The sequence below is a fragment of the Aedes aegypti genome, chromosome 2 (assembly GCF_002204515.2).
Source record: "Aedes aegypti strain LVP_AGWG chromosome 2, AaegL5.0 Primary Assembly, whole genome shotgun sequence".
Classification (NCBI taxonomy): Eukaryota; Metazoa; Arthropoda; class Insecta; order Diptera; family Culicidae; genus Aedes; species Aedes aegypti.
The window spans coordinates 27,525,074-27,550,392 of NC_035108.1; the positions used below are offsets into that span (position 1 = coordinate 27,525,074).

The 25,319-nt window shown below is 34.9% G+C and overlaps 1 protein-coding gene across 2 annotated transcripts in view; it reads right to left on the reverse strand.

The window, feature by feature from the left end:
- LOC5566323 (activin receptor type-1) overlaps window positions 1–25,319 on the reverse strand; it is a 59,490-nt gene that overhangs the window by 19,284 nt on the left and 14,887 nt on the right. The window contains exons 2-3 of one of the 2 annotated variants that reach the window (XM_021840355.1): window positions 7,879–7,987; window positions 7,323–7,358 (exon numbers count right to left, since the gene is read on the reverse strand). In XM_021840355.1, the coding sequence (XP_021696047.1) occupies window positions 7,323–7,358; window positions 7,879–7,987 (145 nt within the window). The remainder of the gene's footprint in view (window positions 1–7,322; window positions 7,359–7,878; window positions 7,988–25,319) is intronic. The other variant, XM_021840356.1, reaches the window with a different exon arrangement.

Here is a 25,319-nt window from a genome sequence, read left to right on the forward strand (position 1 = left end):
ATACCTGATTCACTAAATATTTAAATAATTCAGGATTGATTCACTTCATATTCCAGCGATTTATAATTGATTCACTACATATGCAATTTTTTTAGATCTGATTCACTTAACATTCAAGTAATCTAGGTCTGAATTACTTCATATTCACCTGTTTCAGGTATGAAATACTTGATATTCAAATATCTCAGGTCTGATTCACCTAAAAAATCAGGTAATTTAGTTTTGTTTTACTGCATATTCCAGTTGATCAGGTGTGATTCACTGCATGGTCAAGCAGTTTAGGGCTGATTCACTTTATTTTCAAGTGAATCATGCCTGATTCACTTTATGTTCGAGTGTTTTAGGTACGATTGCAAGAATTTTCTAGAGATACAGGGCTAATTTACTTCATATCTGAGGACATCATTACTGATTCACTCCATCTTTGAGTGATTTAGGTCTGACTCATTCATTTACTCAAATAATTTAAGACTGTTTCACTTCATTTTCAAGAGACCCAGGGTTGGTCTACTTAATTTTTAACTAACCATGTCAGAATCACCTTATATTAAAAAGATTCAGGTATGACATCATATTCAATAATTTCAGGCCTGATTCACTTCATATTCCAGTGATTCTGTCCTGATTCACTTCATTTCCTAGTGATCCGGGATTAAATAATATAATTTTCTATCTTATCTGGATCAGAAGATATAACTCGCTTGAAATCTTTATTTTTATTTACTTACTAGTGGCACCGACCGGATTTTTTTTTAATTAAAACGTCTGCTTTCCGGATGTCCATGACACTCTGAACAACTTTCCCGAAGACTCGGGCTTTCTATCTCTTGTGGATCACAAGAACTAGTTTAGCACGCTCAATTTTACATGCTCATCAGGCAACATTTCGAACCAAACTATTTGCTTTTCGGATGTCCTCGAGCTTCTAAATAACATTGCCGAAGACTCGATATTTCTATCTCATGTAGATCACAAGATAGAACTTGCTTAAAATGTTCCATTTTACATGTCCCTAGTACCACATAGCTGCAAAATTGCAAACCAAACTGCTTGTCTTCCGGATGTCCTTGACCTACTGATCAACTTTGCCGAAGACTCGAACTTTCTATCTCTTGTGGATCACAAGCTAGAACTAGTTTGAAATGCTCAATTTTACATGCTCAATAACACCACCTAGCGGCAAAATTACGAACCAAACTGGTTGCTTTCCGTATGTCCTTGATCCGCTGAACAACTTTGCTGAAGGTCGATTCTACGAATATCATAAGGATCTCGAGATATAGCAATGTAAATCAACCTATTTTGAGGTGATGCTAAACTTTTTGGGGGTGATTCAATATTCAACTGGGTGTTGCAATATTAATTTTAGTGAGTCCGTTTTTATGACGGGTAGTGTACATCCAAAATTGCATTTTCTAAGCGATCTTTCAATGATTTGACCAAGAATCTCGTCAAGAACTTAACAAAACCTGGCCAAGAATATCCAGAGGACCTTGCTATTTATTTTTCCGTGAAAGATCTTGCCATGAATTCATCAATAATCATACAAGAAATTTGCTTGGAAGGATTGGAAGAATTTGCTGTTAATCTGCAGAAATCTATACAAAATCTCATAAAATTTTTGTCATAGATGGAGGACTAGTTGGAGAAACAAGTAATGCTGACAAGGCTTAATCAATAACCCCAGAAATTCGACAAATCTCTGTAGGATATCAGTAAATCTCCAATTTTTTTTTTCATTTTTTTATGCTCAGCTGTTTGTCAACCTCAACGCATCTACTAAGAATTTCAAGCGAAATCAAATTTCAAGCCGAGGATCGTTTCTAGAATCTGCCAAAAACCTTATTAGCAATCTACCTTTTTAGAGATCACCCAAGAAGAACTTTCAAGAAACTGTTCAATTATTGAATCGATTCTCTTTAGGATTCCTGCAAAGACCTTATTAAAAATGCGCCATGAATCTTAATGGAAATCTAACAAGTATCTCACCAAGAACCTTGCCAGTAATCCCTAAGTACCATTCTAGAAATCCTTACACACTTAAAATAAATCGCAGTATCCTGTGAAATAAATCACCGAAATTGAACTGTAAACAACAAAATTACAGATTTTCCTGTGAAATCCACTATTTTACCGACAAAATCCGTGAAATCAACTATTTTACCGGAGAAAATCCGTGAAATCTATTATTTTACCGGAAAAAATCCGTGAAACAAACAATTTGACTGTAACCCTGTGAAATACTAACGAAGAGTTCGGTAACAGCATTATTTTCACCGAACTTCTGTGAAATCGTGTGACAGTCGCTCTGGCAGGCATGAGCTTCCTTTTGTTGCAGTTTTTGCACACCACTAACAAGCAGTGTAAGCTAGCCTAGTGGTAGCAAGCCTACTTCCTGATCGGTAGGTCGGGAGTTCGATCCCCGGTCTGAGGCATTTTCTTATTTTTCTTTATGATTTCGTTCAAAGATTTTACAGATTGTTCGGTGATTTTTCACCGAAGCTTCAGCTGTTGAGATTACGGTGAAATTTCACCGTAATCCGTAATTTTTTTAAGTGTGTATACGATCTTGTTCCTTAACCATCTCAACTATCTTTCTACTAGCTCACAAAATATTAGTCATGATGCGAAGTACGAGTGCACCTTCTGAATAAAAAAAAAGTTTTGCCCATAGCACAGGAATTTGAAGCAAACCGGTATGCTTATGTTTGAAATACATATTTTGCCGGTGTGTTCTCCAAATTCTCTAATACTTTCCGTATTATTGCCGGTCATTTGTGATTCCCGGGTTTTATCCGGAGCACTTTGAGAGGATTATCTTGATGTCTGATTTCTATGAAGATTCTGACAAACATCTCGAGAGATGATTTTTGATGAGAAGCACGAGAAGATTCTGAAGAGAGTATCGAAAGAATTTTGATGAGAATCCTTAGAGAATCCTTCTGAACAGAATCCTGAGAGAGTTTGGATATGAATCCTGCGATGATTTTGAAGAGACGGGGTTGGTGGTCTAATGGCTACCGCTTCTGCTTCATAAGCAGAAGGTCATGGTTTCAATCCCAGGCCCATCCCTTTCCTCGTACTTTGTAGTTGTATATCTCTCACTTGCTTCTGTCTTCCATTCTAAATCTATCACACTCAAACTATTCGTTCATAGCAAATGCTAGAACCAGAGACGGACAAGAAACTGTTTCCCTAACGCTTCCATTCTTCCACGCTCATGCCTTTCCTTACGCCTGATACATAGGCAGTCTGCTAACCACAAAAGCAAACCTCTCTGCCTTTCCCCCAATCCATACACTCCGCATGAACTGGCGTAGATGCAGTCGGACTCCACGGTCTACAGTGGGCTAGTATAAGTGCAACATCATTTCCTCCCCCTTCCCCACATTGGTCAGCATTCTGAAGTGGCAGGCGCCATTATAGCCTAAAAATAGAAGATCACCAGCACTTATACACTGAGGGTGTCAGTTAGTCCCAAGCAGTCATTCGGTTGGTTCCTTGTGTAAGTGCAGCTGATCTGGCGATACTGGAGTAGCATCCACGGGCGGCCAATCAAGCTCAAGCTCAAGAATCCTGCGGTGATTTTGAAGAATTCTGATTAAAATCATGAATATCTACTTTTTCTTGGCATTACGTCCTCATTTGGACAGAGCCTGCTTCTCAGTTTAGTGTTCTTATAAGCACTTCCACAGTTATTAACTGAGAGCTTTCTTTGCCAAAGTTGCCATTTTTGCATGTGTATATTGTGTGGCAGGTACGACGATACTCTATATCCAGGGAAGTCAAGGAAATTTCCATTATGAAAAGATCCTGGACCGACCGGGAATCGAACCCAGACACCTTCAGCATGGCTTTGCTTTGTAATCGCGGATTCTAAACACTAGGCTAAGGAAGGTCCCATGAATGAATATATTCTGATTAGAATCCCGCGGAGAATCTGATGTGCATTCGGCGAGGTGTTCAATAAGAATCCTTAGAGAATATTGCAGGGTATAGCCACTAAAAATCCATTTTGAAATTACCGCTTTTTTCCCGGTTTTCCCGTTATAATTTTCAAAATTCCCCCGGTTTTTAAATGAGCGGCCCAAACGCAAATGGGTGATATTTTGGTCGATTTTTTAGTTGAATGTACTAAAAAACTACTGTTTTCAAGCTTTCCAACGGTATTTTGAGGTGATTTTTCCGTTTAATAGGAAAAATCTGGAAAAATAATATAATTCGTACTGTTGTACTACACCTACTTGTCCCATGTTGTATGTAAACCATATGGACAGTGGTACAAATATACGCAGAACGGCAGCGAAGAAGACTGAAAAATTGTCGAAAAAAACTTAAAAGTCGATATTCTAAAACTAGGTTTTTGTCACTTACAACGTTTTGCTCCTAACCTCTTCAGTTATGCTAATAGGACGGTTCTTATTCTTGGCACCTTCGATTCACTTCGACAGGGGTTTGTTTTAAAAAGTTATATTAATCAACAATATGGCCCTTTTGTGAACTCCAATAATTTCAATTCCGAAACAAACACACATGTTAAAATACATATGTATCTCACCTTACTTATTCTATCGAATAATTGTTGCTCAACCTGATTTTCTGCACAATGATCGAATAACTTCTAAATACCCAAATTTAGTTTTACGAAACAATTGAATTTTATATTAATCGTGATGAGAATTTTTTCATTCATGTTCCAAATCATGTATCGTTGAAAATATATATATAATTAAACCACCATACCAGGGAAAACTGAACAACCTATACGTTAAAAAAGCTCCAACTTTACTTCTAAAAGTTTTCATTTGCTGAAACAGTATTATTTGATGTTTCGTACAATTGCTGTATTCTTATAATGAAAATCGGTCGTTTGGAACCAAAAACGGGGTTCCGAAACTGGACCTAAAACCGTCACCTGTATTCAAAATGATCAGAAAGGCTACCGATGGTTATCTTTTGTCGATCATTTTTCATTTACACTGCTCACACTATTATGGGTCACCTTGTCACGATTATTAGTCACTTTGTTCCACACGCAATTCAAATGGAAATGACCCATAATAGTGGGTGACCAATGATAGTGTAACCACTGTACTTAGTTAACATCTTAACAGATAGCACTGAATCAACAATTTCACGCCACAATACTCGGTTTGCACCATGCCCTGCCCATCGTATCCTTTCAGTTTGACCACCTTCTGGATACTGGGTTCGCCGTAGAGTTGGGCGAGCTCGTGTTTCATCCTTCGCAACATCGCACCATTTTCCTGCAAACCGCCAAAGAACGCCCTAAGCATTTGCCGTTCGAAGACTCCAAGTGCTTGCAAGTCCTCTTCGAGCATCGTCCACGTTTCATGCCCATTGAGCGTTTTGTACATGGTACATTATGTGCAGGTGTGAATCTTTATTGACCTCAGCTTCTTGTGGGGGCCATAGTAGGTCCGAGTTTCACTGATAATGCGCCTCAGTATTTCACGGCTAACGTTATTGTCAGCCGTCAGCAAGGATCCAAGGTAGACGAACTCGTCGACCACCTCGAACGCATCCTCGTCTATCATAACACTGCTACCAAGGCGAGCACTGTCGCGCGCACTGCCACCTATTTCAAATGTTCGGCCGACAATGTTCATACATCCGCAAAGCAAACAAATTGAATGGATCTCGTAAAAATCGTACCTCGTCTGTGAAGCCCTGCTCTCCACATAACACCTTCTATCGTAATATTGAACAACAGGCACGAAAGTCTATCACCTTGTCATAGTCCCCGGTGGAATCCAAACGAACTCGAATGTTCACCTGAAAGCTTCACACAATTTTGCACACCGTTGCTCTTATCAAATGGACTATCGAAATACATTCAACTCCACCGGTAGCTGTTCTGTTTCCCAGATTGTGCCTATCAACCGGTGCAGCCAAATGACCAGTCTCTCCGGGTCCATCTTTATGAGTTTAGCTCCGATACCATCCTTCCCAGCTGTTTTATTGTTCTCAAAATGGGGGCTGGTTGGTTTTAATAGTCCGCAGTACTGCTGCCTGTGTTCTCATCGCCGTTCAGATGTTCATCGAAGTGCTGCTTCCACCTTTCGATCACCTCACGCTCGTCCGTCAAAATGCTCCCATCCTTATCCCTGCACATCTGGGCTCGCGGCACGAAGCCGTTGCGGAATGCGCTGAGCTTCTGATAGAACTTGCGTGTTTCTTGAGACCGGCACAGCTGTTCCATCCCCTCACACTCCGTCTCCTACAGGCAGCATTTTTTCTCCCGAAAGAGGCGTGTCTGCTGTTGCCGTTTCCGTCTATAACGCTCCACGTTCTGCCGGGTCTTTTTCTGCAGCACGACCGCCCGCGTTGCATTATTTTCCTCCAGAATCTGCCTACATTCCTCGTCGAACCAATCGTTTCGTCGACTCCGTCCCACGTACCCGACGTTGCTCTCAGCTGCACTGTTGATGGCTGCTTTCACTGTTCTCCAGCAGTCCTCAAGAAGGGCTTCATCCAGCTCACCCTCTTCCGGTACTACAGCCTCGAGGTACTGCGCGTATGCAGTTGCGACATCCGGTTGCTTAAGCCGTACGTTGTAAACGACGGAGAGTTTTGGGCGCAGTTTAACCATCACCAGATAGTGGTCAGAGTCGATGTTAGCGCCACGATATGTCCTGAAATCGATAATGTCGCAGAAGTGCCGTCCATCAATCAGAACATGGTCGATTTGTGATTTAGTCTGTTGTGCTGATCTCCGGGTGTAGCGGTATGGAAGGCTGTGCTGGATGTAGGTGCTACGAATGGCCATATTCTTGGAGGCGGCGAAATCAATTAGTCGTAAGCCGTTTTCGTTCGTCAGCCGGTGAGCGCTGAACATTTCAGTATTAATCAATTGAGTCAAAAGTCGAGTAAACTAGATTACATCTACAAGATTTCAATGCTATAAATACTGGATGCCAATGGTTCACAATAAGAGACTTTCCTGACTGTGGACTGTTTTTTTATAAGTTTTACTCTTAGTTGCAGGTTTCATCGCACTGGAATTGTGTGGACGAAATTTGACTACTGGGGAAATTCTTGTTGGAACTGTCAAGGTCTTCAAGGATTATAAATTGTTGAGATCTATATCCGTCCAAGATGTATTCTTAAACTTAGGAAAATTAATTCAATGCACTCCTTAAAAATGTGCTAAACATAATGAAAAAGAAAGCACAAATTAAACTCAATACCAACGGAAGAGGAATGTAAATCAAGATTCATCAAACGGAAAACTCAACAAACGAAACAATACTCAATGTGTTCTCCGTAAAAGAAGTGCAGTAATCAACCTCCTGATTTACCTTCGTTTCATCCGTCTCTTGGATTTGGAGTGGCGCCTGGCGAACACAAAGCCCAAACCCGGAGGGGGAGCCCCACCATAATATGGGAGCACGATAACATTAGATCAAACGGTTTTGCGTTATATTTGGAGCGCCAGCATGAACAAACGGCGAAGGAAAGCGAAGAACGGAAAAAAAATGCTATTATTATGAATATTATAAACGTATACATCAAATGGTGGTAGTGCGATGCTATAGGCTCTACTGCTGTCGGAGAATACTTCGTGCTCAGATGAGCACCTTCTGCTACTCGTAATTAATGGATAATGGAAGAAAAATGCGCACGTCTGTCTGTTGGATCTCGAGCGTAGACAAAAACCGTCTAACAGTGATAGATCGCGAAGCTAGAAAAAAAATCGTCTGGCTCGAATGCACCAATTTATGCGCACCGACAACGACACGACTCTGTCTGTCTGGGAATCGCGTTATCAACTTCAATTTACGGCGCTTATCAGTCGACGCGCCGTCGGACGCTAATTACTGTAAACAAAAGTTCCATTTCAAATGGCGAACTCACCTCTGATGGGACACGATTGAATTCTGTATTGGAAGATCACGAATCGGGTGGTGTGCCTCCAGGTCCATCGTTTCTTCGGTCTCATCCAGCAGCTTGCCGTGCAGATCTCCTGTGGAGTGGGATATCAAAACGGGTGATGATTGCATCGTTTCACTCAAAATGTGGGAACAAGATCACGCCTCGCTTCTGCCCAATGTCCTCTCGGTGACTTTGCCCGGGTCCCCAAACCGTTTCAACGACGATCAACGTAAACAGTCATTGATTATTCTGTTCTCTTCTTGTGAACTGCAATGACGATCATCACACACACACTTTTTGAAAATTTGTCAACCACAACGAACGACGCAAAAGCACAATAATATCGGTACTCGAACTCAATAAAACGACGATCGCGATCGTATAGCTAACTAATGGAGGTATATTATAATATTCGACGTGATCGAGCTCTTAAAAAAATACACATAAAACGTCTCTTGTATGCGGCTTTCCGGGCTTTCCACAAGCGACGCCCAAACACGTCGTCGCCACCGTTTGCTTCCAATGCTTTTCAATCCAACTCTATCCGCGCAAGAGATTCCATTCAGTCGCGACATCGAGGAGTCATGTCTGGCGTCGGGGCTGGATCGAGGAACAGGCATAATGAGCGATCGAGAAGAGGCTTGCAGCGGAGCACCCGCACAGTGGTCCGAGAATGACGATCAAAATTGAAGCTATTCTTGGTGCTGCAAAACACGGAATGACCCAAGGAGTTGAACAGAGTCCTAATGTAATTTTAATTCGTACACTACGCAGTATTTATATGAATTGTTGTATTTATAGTATTTTTTTGGAATTATTAACTAGTTTATTCTAGTACAGTCACCTCACAGTTATGGATCAGTGTAGGAGTAAATTATGAAAATTTCTTATCAAATTTTGTACACCGTGTCCAATGTATTCTCATACAAATTCGAGGTACAATAATTTTGCACTCGTCTGACATCATTGATGATTATATTTAACTCTTCAGAGTTCAATTGATCTTTGACAAATTGGAGATACACTGAATCAGATGAATACTATTCGATCTAACTAATGTACGGTGCTGCCATCTGGAAAAAGTGTGCGTGAAGCGTCCAAAATTTTGTGAAGTGAAATTTCAAATGCTTATATAAAATTAACTACAATAGCTATTCAAAATCTTTTAAGTACATGTTGATAAACTTTTGATGGGTTGCATTATAGACACATTATTTTGATTTTGATATTTTTTCCTCAAAATTCTGCGGATTGTATAGCTTATCATAAATCTAATCCCTTACACTTGACAGAATATAATTAAATTATGTTTTGAATTTTTTAGAAGCATTTGAAAATTAACTTGCTTTGCCATGTAAAGAAATCGGAGCTTCACGCATAGGGTCAACTGTGGTAATCGCCTTCGTCATCGCGAATACAATAGTTACTAAAATATGATTCCTTACTAACCAAATCAATCAAGCAGCAAACTAAGGTATGTGCGTGAAAAGTTTATAATGAAAGCGTGAAGAATCCGGGTATCCAAGTATCATCGTAATATAGCAATGTCGCTTAAAATTCCTTGTTCTTTAGTTAACAGAGTTGTAGAACGCTTCCAGGATATACTGAAGATTGACCGGAATCCTTGATTTCGTGGGAAGTAGAACGACAACTTCGAATTGTAGCGGACTGCAAGGTATGGGATCGTTCTAGACAATAAAGCCCCGAACAGAAACGGAAGCATGAAGCAACTGCAAAAACGTGACGACGTAATCTGTATGAAAAATTGCTCACAATATTTTAATTGCGTAGAACAGCTTCCAGGTCGTGCATTTTGTACTGCACTTTAACAAGGCACGTTTGACGATAATTTTAAGGCCAAACAGTTGCCGAAATTTGCTAAAAACTACTTGGTTTGGCAATTTATATAGCTGTGGTACGATCTTCATAACCACTGGTACAATTAATCAGTAGAAGTACGTCAAAAAGTCATGCGTTCTTAGGGTGTCTACTCATTTACAGAAATGAAATTCCCTGAGTTTTCCAGGTTTTCCAGGTTTAAGCTAAGTATGCTGTTTCGCTCAAGAAAAGTAGAGAAATTCCTTGACTGAAAGGGTCAAGAAATTTCCTACAGAGAGCCCCCTTTGAAGTGACATTTCTTCTCAACTGCGTACTGCGATCAGAAAAAAGTGATTTTCTTGACCATTTCTCGGGAGAAATTTTCCACGCATCGAGATAGGCGATTCCTTTCCTTGTCAGTAGCAAACCGGCCTTTAAAAAAAATCTAGGTTAAAGAAATTCCCCAAAACATACGAATAGTTAATTAAAGATGGTTAAGGGGAAGCTTCATCACCGGGCCGAAAAAACGGGAAAAACCCCGACTTTGGCGCACGTTTTGATTTTTCAAAATTTAACGGATTAAGATATCAAAAAATAAAACAAATCACGATATTGCTAAGATCTTAGGGAATGTTTTCGTAAAAAAATATTTGATTTTACTCAAAATTTGAAGGAGCTGGACTCTCGGGAAATTTAAAGTTTTTAGATTAAAAATCATCCGCAATCCAATAATTTGTGTGTTTGCACAACTATTTTGTGCATATTATTTCCATTTTCAGGCAAGTTTTTATACTCATTGTAATCAGCAACTCATAACGAGTCTAATGGTATAACAGTCTGATAATGTTCCATACAAATTTATTGAGTTTGAAGCATTTGTATGAAAATATCCCTGAAATTTACGCGCGCCGCCGCGCACCGATAGCAGATAACGGTTTGTTTTCTTGCATGCTGAGGGCACGCATACTGACGAACAAAAGAAAACGAAAATTAGATTTCCCTTGTTGAAGTTATCGACGTGGGGTCGTTATAAAAATATTGCAAAATGAAAATAAATCGAATTATTGAACACATTTTTGGTTACTTCATACTTAATACAACATGAATATATATATCGAACTTTGGATTAATTAACACACATTTTCCACTTTTACGTTCGCTTAGATTGTGACAAAAGAAAATCGATGTTTTGAAAAATCAAAATGTTATAAAAGTTGGTACAGAAACAGATAATAAATAAAAATATTATATTACATATGTGAAGTGCATTGGCATCAAATTATTATAACTGTGAAATTATTGATTAAGAGATAAGAGTGTTGGTACCGAATATGAAAAAATACTAAGCGAAAAAAAAACAAAATAATGGATAATCTTTTAAGTTATCACATTACGTCAATTAAAAATTTTAACCCGTAGAGGGGGTAAATAAGGGTCTTTCTTAGCCGAGTGGTTGGAGTCCGTGGCTACAAAGCAAAGCTATGCTGAAGGTGTGTGGGTTCGATTTCCAGTCAGTCCTCGATCTTTTCGATAAAAATACCACATGTTGCTTTTATTTCCATCTAAAATGTACGTAATAAACTTCCGTTCAAACTTCAGGTGAATACTTTGGCACAGGCACTCTATCATGTTTATGCATTTTGTTACTAATTGAAAATTAATTTTGATGGTGTGATTTCGCGAATTTTGATAATTTAGTTTGCTGTCAATTTGGTCGTGAGCAGAAAAATGTTCCCATGTAATCAAATTGAAAACTACTTTTGCTATCAGTTGCAGCAAATTGAAAACTGTTTATGCTATCATGGAGGGCAAATTGTGAACTCATTGAGATGTGCATAGTTTAGATTGATATTGAAACGAGTCTGCGACAGAATAAATGCTTTATTTTTATAAAAAAACATATTCTGTTTTCGACTTGCTTTCTTTTTGATGTTGGACTTTGCTCGGGTAATACTATTAATAACCATGCGCCAAATAGCATCTAAAAAATAATCCCGAAGTTGCAGGAAAAAGGTACGTTTCTTTTTGATGATCATTATATGAAGGAAAACAATACTTCTTCTTCTTCTTTCTGGCGTTACGTCCCAACTGGAACAAAGCCTGCTTCTCAGCTTAGTGTTCTTATGAGCACTTCCACATTTATTAATCAAGAGCTTTTTTGCCGATTGACCATTTTTGCATATGTATATCGTGTGGCAGGTACGAAGATACTTTATGTCCTGGAAATCGAGAAAATTTCTTATACGAAAAGATCCTCGACCAGCGGGATTTGACCCCGCGACCTTCAGCATGGTCATGCTGAATAGCTGCGCATTTACCGCTACGGCTATCTGGGAAAACAATACATTTCTCTTAAATTCCAATGATTCCAGAGAACTACACGTAGTTATGCTTTCTAAGAGCCATGGAACATTGTATTGAAAATGTTTATTTTATGAAGCTTATTCCCTTATTATCCTACGCATACTTGTCCCAAGATATTTTAGAATCCCCATATCACTAGGAGAATTGTTGGTTAAAGGATATTTTTACGAAAATATTTGAACACACTGACGATTTTCAGATATATAATGGAACATTCAAGCTTTCATAGATAGCCTGTTTGAAAAGTTGTAGAAATTTCTTGAGTACTAACGGAATTCTACAGACGACCAGAAATTTGTATGTAACCTAGATTGTCTAAAACTGTCTTCAAACTTTTGAAATATTTTATATTTTTTTGTGGACAGGAAAGGTATTGACCGTAATTGTTTTATTTTACTGTATTATGGCAATATTGGTCATGCGACTGCTAGTATATTAAATTAATACGTGGATAGTCATCCAAGTGAGCGACATGATTGAAATTAATCAGGTGGTGAAAAGCATCGATGCGTTCTGTATTTTGCCTAACTTCTATACTGGAGAAGGATTGGCTCAAAACAAGATGGAGACGTTCACTAATGATAGGTCTGTTTGGTGTGGATTTTCATATATGAGCATTCAGTGAATCTCTTAAAAAAGATGAGTATATGTATAACGATTATTTTATGGTTTTTCGCATAATAGTTCCAAATTTTTGGAGTACGGATGACAATAATTGAGCACCTTGAGAATTTTTGAGATTAATAAGGTACCTACAACCAGGATGTTTTTCTTATTTTTAGATTGTTAGATAACCAAATTTTTCAAAAAGAAATATTGTGCAAAATTTCTGAATTTATTTTCCAAATACTAGTACATGCCAAGATCCGTTGGGACAATATTTGTGCTAAAAGGAGTATTTGAGGGTAACGTAAAATTTGAAGATGATTTGAAGACTACTTATGAATGTTAGGGTATTAGGATATTTTTTCGTGACTAACGGAAATATTACTGGATTTCTAAAATTATCAAAACCATAACAATCACTAGAAAATTTCCAAAGCAATTTTTAAGTACAATTTTTGGTTCATTGATTAATACATTTTATAAAAAAGGAAACATAGAGATGTGTTCAGAAAAATAGTAGTGAAAGCCGTTTTTCGCCCAAAATGCTCAACTTTGGCATGCTGTAACTTCGTTTCCCTATTAACAATGGACATGAAATTTTGACAGAGAGGTACAAATATGCTCGAATTCATTCTCACAATTTTTTAAGCACTGGTTGAAAAGTAAAGCACCAAATGAAATCGCTCAAAATAATAGTATTTTCAATAATTTCAATATCTGCTGTATTTTGATTATTTGTTTTTTTTTTCGCTCATAATTTCAACAATTTTAATTCAAGCTACAAAGCTACAGCCAATATTTTACAAAACTTTTGCTGAACAAAAATAAGCAAAACAAAGACTACTATTATCTTGAGCGATTTTATCTGGTGCTATACTTTTCAACCAGTGAAATAACCAGTAAAATCGAATATATTTATTTCTCTGTCAAAATTTCATGCTGATTGCTCATAGGGAAATAAAGTTACAGCATGTTAAAGTTGCGCATTTTGTATGAAAATCGGCTTTCACTAGTAATATCCTGAACACAACTGTACATGCCAAATGAAAATGATCGAATAATAATTTGCACAGTTCTGGGATTATTTCTGAAATAGAATTTCAGAAGAATACTTTATTTATATATTATGTTCGAGTACTACAATTGCATCCTAAAACCCCTTGGCATGGCATAAGCTTCAATGGAGCGAACGAGGACGGTGACGAAGCAAGCGGAGGCGCGTATCAAAACAACAACCAGTTAGTGTCACGGCATAAAAATTAACAAGGCAGGCTCTTCACTGATGTAAATATCAAGTTTGATTGTAAACATGTGACGTCACTCCTATCGTACCATATACCTTCCGGACTACTAGATCATTTTTTTCGCAAATTTGTTCGAGGTGGATAGGAATGACGTCGTCAAGTAGCTGTCAGTTTCCGGAATATATCACCTTCTTAATATAGTACACCGTGGTTAGTGTAAAATATGTCAGCAAGAGGCTCAGACGGAGCCGAGATCCCAATTTGAGGAGCGAAACCCCAATACATGTATAATTGTTAGTTAGTGTAATCAATGTTGTTTTGTGTGTTGAAAATAAAGTGTATTGTTAATGTGTAATGGACTTGTAAATCAATGAATGAAAGTGTAACTGATGTTTTAAGTGGATAAAACCTAAGAAATCCCACCATGAACCAGTAAACCAACCGATAAATGCGATCACCGGATGTCCACTTCAACCACCAAAGGATTCGCTATTCAAAAGCACCAAAATACAGACCACTCTGGAAGGAAGATAAGGACCAGCTTTTTATTTTTGTATGATAATGTAGTATAAGGATACACTGTTAAATGGAAATAAATAAATAATAAATAATAATATAATATTTTGTTAGCCCCATTTCACAGAGATCTTTTTGTTGTTACCGTTTGTTTGTTACAGAGTTATCTTCAAATCTTTTTTGAATCTGTTTATAATAACTTGTATGAATAGGCATAACAAAGAAAAGAAAAAAACTTTGGTACATTGTTTATAAACGGAAGAAGAATCAAAAATTACTTCCAAAAAGGGGCAAACAAAACTCGTGAAACTTGAAGGAGTTTCAAAAAACAATTCTGAGTAAATTTAAGAGTGGATTCCTTGAGAAAAATTTGTAGTATTTTTTGTAAAAAAAAAACTTTGATTAATAACTAAAGTAAACATCCGGACAAATTTTTAGAGAAATTCATGAAAAAAGTCGTTGGGGAGAATCCCAGCGTAAATTATTGAAATCTTTTAAGATTTTTAGAAAAAAATCTCTATGGTAGATACCAGATCAATCTGTGAAGCAAATTCCAAGAAAAGTTTCTGAGTAAATTTCTTCAATAGTCCATGGAAAAATTATCTAGGAAATCCGTAAGAAAATTTTAAAAGAAATCTCAGATGAAAGATTCTAAAATAAAAATATTTTTTGGAGTGATTTCTGTGAATTTCCTTGATGAAACTCTCCAAAGAATCCTTGAAAACATTACAGGAGTATTAACTAGGAATATATTGTGGAGAAATTTCTGGAGCAATCGCTTAGCAAAATACTTGAAGAAATTTGTAGGACAAATTTTAAGGTAAACGAAGAAATTCCTGACCATGAGGGAAATTATGAAGAAGCTTTTAAATCACTGTTCGTATCATGGAATAATATTTCTTGGGAAACACCTGTTGAAACATTCTATAATGATCGTTGTAAATAATCCGTGAGATATTCCTGGAGAAGTTTTGGAATGGAAGTTTTGCTACTTTAAGCAAATTTGGCCAGACATTCTCCAAAAATTCCTCAAGTACTCAAAAACAGTTCACAAATGACTGTCAAAATGATAGAGAAATATTATATGAATTTATGGTTATGGTTCAACATTCCTTTTTTATATATTCTCTTTGATTTAAAAATATTCACAAACAATTCGGAAATAATCTCAGAGTTCTCTGCAAAGCTTCAGAAATATTCTAGATTTTTTGGATATAAATCAGCAATTGCAATTCGTCTAGATATTCTCTAAAAATTTCGGAACATTCAACAACAATTCATAAAGCGGACAAGATATAAACTAGGAATTTATGGTCCTCCAACATTACTAATTTTTTCAGACATTATCCAAGAATTCTAAGACATTCTCTAACTACTGAGAAATAAGAATTTTCTGTGATCTCCAATTAGCTCAGCTATACATCAGTAATTTCTAAGAATCCATCAATATTCGTAATTTTTTCCGATATTTTCTCAGCGTTCCAAAATTTTTACAATCAATTCACAAATTATCTTAGAGGCCCTCAATAATTTCAAATGTATTCTAGGTTGCCTTCAACATTCACAATTTTTCAGACATTCTCTCCGAATTCCAAAATGTTCACCAACAATTAAAAAAAATCTCATAGTTCTCTGTAAACCTATTATGGTTTAGAAACATTCTAAGAAATTTTGTACATACTTCAAAATTTGTTAAAAACTGAAACATTCACTAACAATTCAGAAATAATCTTTGAATTATCTGTGATCCTGTAATAATTCATGAACGTTATAGGAATTTCGGGTTATCCTTGAACCTACGCTATTTGTTCAGACATTTTCTCAAAATTCAAAAATGTTCACCAACAATTCGAAATAGAAATGGAGTCAGCTTAAAAGTATTCTAAGAATTTCGGATTATCGTCCATTCTTTTTTTTTAATTTGATCAGACTCAAATACAATTTTGGAAACATCTGTGATCATCAATTAATTGGGAAATATGCTATCAATTTCTGGTTATTCTTTAATATATTATATTATTTTTTTTCCCGAGTTCCAAAATATTCACTAACAATTTAGAAATACAGTCAGCATTTTCTGTAAGCCTTTAATACTTTAGAAACATCCTGGGAATTTCTGGTTATATTCCACATTGAGTTCAATGTGACCATAAATTAAATAAGAAAAGTTCTATGAATATCTGGTTTTGCTTAAATATTATCAATTTGGCCAGGCATTCTCTAAATATTCTATGAGTTTTAAGACATACTAAAACATTACAAATATGTCTAGACATTCAGAATCCCAAAACATGCTCTAACAAAACATTCAACAAGAGTTGATCCGAGAATAATCTGTGATTTTCAAATAGTTCATGAATATTCTAGAAATGTGTGACTATCCTATTTGTTCGAGCCTTTTATCATAATTCCAAAGTATTCATCAGCAATTCGAAAATAATCTCAAAGTACTTTGTACAAAGTAAGTTCATATATATTTTGAGAATATCTGGTTATCCTTCAACATTCGCATATTGTTTAGACATTTTCTCTCATATTCGTATTAGTTCTCTGTAATCCTCAGTTTGTTCATAAACATTTTAGGAATTTCAAGATATATTTCAACTTTTGCAATTTTTTTAGACACTCTTTCAGAATTCTAAAACATTCACAGACAACTCAGAAGCAATCTTCGAATTATCTGTGATCATATTTTATCAGAATTACAAAGCATTCACCAAGACTTCAAATTTAATCTCAGAGTTCTCAGTAGACTTTTAATACTTCAGAAATATCCTGAAATACACTTTTTTTCATACATTTTCTCTGAATTTCAAATCATCCACTAAAAACTTCGTAATAATCTAAAAATTATCTGTGATCTCCAATTTTTTTTTATAAATATTTCAGGGATTTACGGTTATTCTTAAATATTCCCAATTTGTTCGTATATTTTCTCAAACTTCCAAAATATTACCAATCAATTAATGAATGATCTTCTCTGTGACCCTCAATTAATTCAGAAATATGCTTTGAATATCGGATTATTCTTCGACATTCCCAATATGTGCAGAAAAATTTGTTTCTTAAAATAGGAGGACGGTTTGAAGATAATGAAAAACACTGAGATTGTCTCTGCACTCTAGGTGAACTCATATAAATGCTGTTAAAAATTTGGGTAACATTAGACAGTCCGAGAATAATGGAATTTTTAATTTTGTTTTACGAAGTGCTCAGAAAAACTTAAATCAAGCATAGGCAGCGTCCATTTATTATGTAACGCTAAAATTGGAAATTCCCCCCCCCCCTTTCGCAACGCTTTTTGTATGAAAAAATTCCAATTTTTGTATGAACCGTAACGCTCGAGCCAACCCCCCTCCTCCCCCTAGAGCGTTACGTAATTTGTGGATGCCGCCATATGAGATTTTTTGCAAATTTCGAGAAATACTGAGAAATGTGAATAATTTGTTCAAAATGGGAATGTTTAAGATTTACTTTGACATTCTTTGATCATTTTAAACTGTTTCTAAAGAGTATTACTGGAACAATATAAGGGTTAACAAAATGCTAAAGGATAATTAGAAATTCGTACATTATATTAGAAACGTTGTAATAAAGTGTAATATGCGAATATGTTTAAATTATTGTTGCAGAAAAAACACAGTCCAGAAATATTTTAGGAATTTCGTAACCATCAATATTTTTCCCGAGATTTACCAAGATTTACCGAGTATTTACCAATAATTCAAAAATACTCTCAGAGTAGCTGTGACCTTCAATCATTATAACCAGAATTTCAAAGAGCATACCAACAATTCAAAAATAATCTTAAAAACTCATAAAATTCATAGTGTTCTCTGTGATTCTCGATAAGTTTAAAACATCATGAGAATCTCTCGTTCTTCTTCATCACCCCAAATATGTCAAGAGCTCTCTGTGACTCTCAATGAATTCAGAAATATTTCATGGATTCCTTCAACAGTGCTTCAATTCGTGCAGACATTTTCTTTATATTCCAACGTATTTACCATTAATTTAAAAATTATGACTGAATCTCTTTGACCATCCATTAGCTCAGAAATATTCTAAAAATTTCTAGTTATTTTTAAACATTCCCAATTTGTCCAGATATTCTGTCATAAGAGCAAAGAAATTATCAATAATTCATAAATACTCCCAAAGATCTATGTGGCCCTCAATTCTCATAAAAGAATTCTAGAAATTTCTGAATATCCTACTACATTCGCAATTTGTCCATTGTCACATTCTCAATTTATGCAGATATATTGCCTCTGAATTCCAAATTAAAACACAACAATTCAGAAATAATCTTGTAGCTCTTTGTAACCCTCAATTAATTCAGATATATTCTAGAAACTTCTAGCAATCCTTTACTTTCAAAATTTATGCAGCACTCCAAAGTATTCACTAACAATCCAGAAATGTTCTCAAAGATCTCTGTGATGCTCAATTTGTTCAGATATATCTTGGGAGTTCTAGGTTATTCTTCTTCATTCAAAATTACACATAACACGATTCTGAAAAAAAAAATCTTGGAAATTCCAAAATAATGTTTTATTTCTCTGTGATCCTCGATTCGTTCAAAATCACCATAGAAGTCTCTCGTTATCTATCAGCATTTTAATTTGAACCAGACTTTCTAGTAAAATTTCAAAATATTCACTAAAAATTCCGATATAATCTTATGGTTCTCTGTGATCATCGTTTAGTTAAGAAATATCCTAGTAATTCCTGATAACACTTCAAAATTTCAATTTTGTTCAGATATTCTCTAAATTTGTTCTCGAATTCGAAAGTATTCGAAAGAAATTCAGAAATTCTCTCACAGATTTTTGTGTTGCTTAATTGGTACGCCATTCTCAATTTGTCCACAAATTCACTCATTATTACAAAATATTTGCCAAAATCATATAACCTCAGAGATTTCTGTGATCCAGAATTGATTCTGAAATATTCTTGTAGAAATAATCTTGTAGCTCTCTGTGAGCCTCAAATAAATCAGATACGTTCTGAAAATTTCTGGTAATCATTTAACATTGAAAAATAATTTAGATATTCTCTCAAAATTCCAAAGTACCGTAAGGCGGGGTGACATTGGTCCGTAAGGGTGACTTTGGGCCAATATTTTTACAGCAAGCTAATTCCAGAACAATGAAAACAATGTGTCAAGCCTAAAGAATACGTGATAAATAGCCAATAGATGGTCATAAATTAGTTTTTTGTCGTTCCTGCTAGCCATAAGATGCATCGAAAGAGGCGGTCAATGTCACCCCCTAGGCCCAATGTCACCCCACACGGCGGTATTCACCAACAACTAAGAGATACTCTCAGAGACCTCTGTGATGTTTAATTTGTTCAGATATATCCAAGAAATTTACCGTCATACAGAAGTTATACAAATTTGTTTTCATCAACAATTAAAAAATAGTCCTGCAAATTCAAAGGAAATCTTGAAGTTTTCTGTAATCCGTAATGAGTTCAGAAACAAACTAGGAATTTCGTTATCCATAAATATTCCAATTTTGTACAGACGTTTTCCAAGAATTCCAATATATTCACCAATAATTCAGAAGTAATCCTAAAGTTCTCTGTGATCCACAAATAGTTTAGATATGTTCTAGTATTTTCTTGTTATCCTTAAACATTCCAAATATTATCTCAAAATTCCAAAGTATTCAACAATGCTCTTAAATCACTGCTGAATAAGCTCAGATTTTTTTTGTTAGTAATTTCTCGTTATTCTTCAACAATCCAAATTTTTCCAGACGTTCTCTCAGATTCTCAAAGTATCCAACAACAATTTAATAATAATCTTAGAATTCTCTGAAACTCTGGGTTAGTTCAGAAATATTCAAAGAATTTCTCGTTACTATCAACATTATCAAAGAGTATTTGTGATCCTCAATAAGTTTAGAAATATATTGGATTTTTTTCGTTATCATCATACATGTGTCCAGACATTCCTGCAGAATTTCAAGGCATTTACCAACAATTCAGAAATTCTTTTAGAGATGTCTGTGGTCCTAAATTAGCTTAGAATTATTCTGGGTATTTCTGATAATCTTTAAACATTCCAAATTTATTCAGACATTCTCTCGATTCAGACATTCCAGAGTATTAATTCTTCATTCCAGACATTCAAATAATTCAGAAATACTCTTATATATTTCTGTGATTTTCAAAATATTCTAGGAATTTTAGTAATACTTCAACATTCCTTATTTGTCCATACATTACCTCAGAATTCCAAAGCATTTACAAAAAAATCAAAAATAATCTTGCGAATTCAAAAATAATCTTAGAATTCTTTAGTTAGTTCAGAATCAACATATTCTCGTTACCGTCAATATTCCAAATTAGTCTAAACATTTTCCAAGAATTTCAAAATAATCACCAATAATTCAGAAAAAATCTTATAGTGCTCCGTGATCTTCAATTAGTTCAGTAATAATATTGGAATTTCCGATTATCTATCAACATTTCAAATACGTCCAGATTTTTTCTCACAATTTTTTTCCACTGATATTCATCAAAAATTAAAACAAAAATCGCAATTAAAATAATCTTAGAGTTCTTTGTGATCCTCAATAAGTTCATAAATACCGTCGTTGGGGGTGAGGATGGGTCAAAAAAGCATATGTACGAATTATTTATTGAAAAACTATCGCATATTAACTCCACTAAACTTCAAATTTGGCGTGTATGTACTTTGATGGTACATTAACAACTGTCCACAATATTGAAGAAAAATATTTATTCACTACGGCACTACAAGTGAATGAAAAATTACCCAATCTCACCGTATATAGGTGACATTGGGTTACTGTAATTGAAATAACTTGTTTTTGAGAATATGATTGCAAAACCATTGACTGCTGAAAAATATTGATGAAATACGATGCAAAAAAGACGAAAAGACATCTAAGATGTTTGAAAAGTATGATAACCACACATAAAATTACAATTATACTTAAAAATTGAAGAGCAATGAGGAAAAAATATGTAATCCCAGCATTTATCGTCAAGTTTAAATAAATTTTCTTATTTTTCTTCCTCCAAATTGTATTCAAATACTCATACCCATTCCCTATAAAGCCTATTCAGTTTCCCCAAAGATGTACTGAAACAATAATTTTTTTAAACCTTAACAAATAGTTAAATTTCACTGCGACATTTCACGATGAAAAGATTTCAGGCAGTTGGTGACGTCATAATCACGGTATTTCAGCAATCCAACTCATTTGTCCTTCCGTGAGAAGTTTCTTTGATAAGGAAATATTAATAAATAATTACATATAAAAAATCCATTTTATACAATTTTACGATGTTACTGCGCACGAAAAACAGTTGATGGTTTGAGAAGTTATCAAAATGCGTTTCATTGTTATTCAATGCGCGGAGTCCTCACGTAGACTTGTTTTGTAATTCCGTGATGCTGTATTTAGAAAGAATTAACACATGAGTACACTCGGCACCATAAATGTCAAAAATGGAGACTTGTGGTTTCATTACAATCGTTCTTGCATGGCCCGATCTCACCCCCATTTTCAATGTTTTAGACACCGTACCAAAAAAAAATATATATTCCAGGAATTTTACGTTATCTGTCTACATCCATTTTTTTCCAGACATTCTCTAAGAGTACCAAGGTATTCAACAACAATTCAAGCATATTTTTAGATTTCACGGTGATCCTCAATAGGTCCTGAAATATTCGAGGATTTCTCGTTGTCAATCGTATTCCCAATGTGTGCAGAAAAACTCAGAGAATTCAAAAGTATTTACTAACAATTCAGAAATATTCAACCAGTTTTCTATGATACTCATTTGATTAAGAAATAATCTAGCAATTTTTTGTTGCTTGGGTATTTAATTTAAAATTTGTAACTTTTTGTGCTATTGGGTCTCCAAGTAACTCGGTAGCATAGTTGGGAAGAAATTGTCTACCATACAAGAGTCGTTGGTTCGAATCCCTTCTGAGCACGTGGATTATTTTCATAATTTTACTCATTATGTATCCATTCTTACCACGTGTGATAAGTAAATTAGTTTTGAAAAACTTTAAAATAATCTTTTCTTCTCTTTCTGGTTATCCTTCAACATTGAAATTTGTCCAGAATTTTTTTCAGCTTCCTAAGCATTTGCTAACATTTCATAAATACTCTAAGAAATCTACTGAGAAAAAAACAGAGCAAAATTCTAGGAGTTTCCCGTTATTTAATATTCACAATTTGTTCAAACATTTTCCTAGACTTCACCGAACAATCCAAAAATAATTTCGTAGTTCTCTGTTGACCACAATTCATTCAGAAATAATCTAGGAATTACTCGTTCGTTATCCGTTATAATTTCATATATGTCCAGGCAATCTCCCAGAATAGCGCAGCATCACCCAGCAATGCAAAAATTATCTGAAAGTTGTCTTTGATCTTCAATTAGTTAATGCTATGCTTCAACTGTCTGAATGAATTGTTATTGTTTTATTTATTTTTTATCAAACGTACTTGTACTTCTTACAATTTATTTGATACTATTAGAAAGGAAAACTAGTCATATGATTTCGAAGCCATGTAGATCGAATTTTCTATTCACAAAATATAGTTCAAATCTATGCAATATAGTTAGTCGGAGATAACAATTTTCAAAAACACATATCTAGGACTATACAGATTTTGACTGAAAATTATGGTATTTTGCCACCTTGTATCAAGCTACCACGGTCGTTGAGCCTGAAGTAAGTTATATCAGTTTCTTGAGTAGTTGTTTTGTTAATTTCCACTTTTATATTTTCCGTAATTTGAATTACACGTGATAACAATACTCCCCATAGCGGTACTTTGATGAGCTCACTACAACCAAAAAAAAATGAATTTGAAAGTGCCTAATGCATAATGTGTTACTTTTTCTTCATACATTAGGAAGGTTGAAAAAATTGAAAAATCGTATTTCATTAAGGCACGGTACTTTGCGAAATACGATTACGAACTTATTGTCAAAATTCACTAAACAGAAGAGGCTTAAATTAGAAAAGAAAATGAATAGGGATGCTAAATAAATGAAAATTAGAAAAATCAAAAACCGAAAATCATAAATTTGTGATGAACTATTGCCCAACACATGTTTAGGTCGATTCTAGATAGTAAAAATATCGTTTGAATCAATTGGGAATTCTTTGAGAAATTGCTGGAGTGTGTTACTGGTGAAATTCATGGGGAGTTTCTAGTAGAACTGAGAGTTATACGTGAAGATATTTTTAACAGAATCCCTGAGAAAGTTTCTTAAAGAATCAAAATCGCTAGAGAAATTGTGGGGAAAATTCCTGAAGGAACCCTGAAAAGCAAGCTTAGTTGTCCTCAACAGAACTTATAATAATTACAAAAAGGCAAATAAAAGAAGAAAAATTTTGAGTGTAGAACTAGCCCTCGTGTGTTAAAATACACTCAAATAAAGTTTTAAAAAAAAAAAAAAAAAGAAAAATTTTAAGGTTTATTCCTGATAACATTAAATTGTTTAAGACACCTAGAATTTATGAACCAATTGAGAATTATTAAAGGATTAGAGAAAACCCTGAGTTGAATTTTTAATAAGGAATGGATATTGAATAGTATTGAAGAACTATGGAGTCGAATTAAAATATTTAATTAATATTCAATATTCTAAGATAGTCCTAAATTATTATCGAGGAATAATTTTGCAACCTTAAACCGTTCAAATACTCTTAAAAACTGGGATCATTTCAAAACGAGTAATAGATTCTGATTACCTTGGAAATATTTTATGTGCCAAATGAAAAAATAAACAATTGCAGGTGAATCAGCTTGTGGCTGAAAGCCTTACCAAAAAAATAAAAATAAACAACTGAAATGCTGCAAAACAAAACACATAAATTGTCGTATCCAAGTAATTTAAACGGTATTTGATATACCCTGGATATATCCTGGAAATATTCTTTGAAAAATTAACGGAAAAACATTTTCCGAAAAAAATCCTGAGGAGAATTTCAGGAGGAACTCCAGACAGGATTTTTTATTGAGATTCTAAAGAAATCCCTGAGGAAAATACTTGATGAAAGGAGATTCGTGAGCAAAATTTCTCAGAAAAATTCATGGGAAAACTTCTAAACTGGTACCTTGGGAAAATTTGAGGGAATTCCAGAATACACAAATAAAACGGATTAAATAAAAGGAGGCATTTTTGGTAGATTTCCATACAAATCTCTAAAGATGTTTCTGTAAGAATCCTTGAAACAATAACTGAAGTGACTTCCTGGGCGAATCTTAAGAGAAACTAAAAACGAAATATTGGAAAAACCCCCAAGCAAATTATTGAACGAAAACTTTCAAGTTTTTTTTTCTTGGAAAACAATTCATGAAAGATACAGAATTAATATTTAAAGAAAAATTCCTAAATCCTAAATTTCAATAATCCAATAAGATCCATAAGAAAAAATAAAAATTCGAAAGGAAATTTATTAGATGAATCTTTGAAGGAAGATATTAGTGATACTCCTGAAAAACTCTTGGGGAAGTTTGGTAAAAAATCATATAAAATCCTGGAAGAAATATGGAGTAACATCAAGATAAATGCATGGATGAATCTATGACAAAATATCTAAAAGGAGATTTTAGAAAAATCCCTGAAACTTCGTAAATCATTGAAGGAATTCAATAAAAAAAAATATCGGAGGAATCCAGGCATGTATGTAAAAATTTCTTACTTGCTCTAAGACCACGTTTCATAACAAGAGATTCGTGGACCCCCGATCATGTAAAAAGTACGCTGAAACAAACACCTCACAGAGAGCAGTTTTTTCACCGTTGAGTCCAGGAGAAACCTATGGAAGAATTTCTAAATTTCTGAAAGAATACCTGAGGT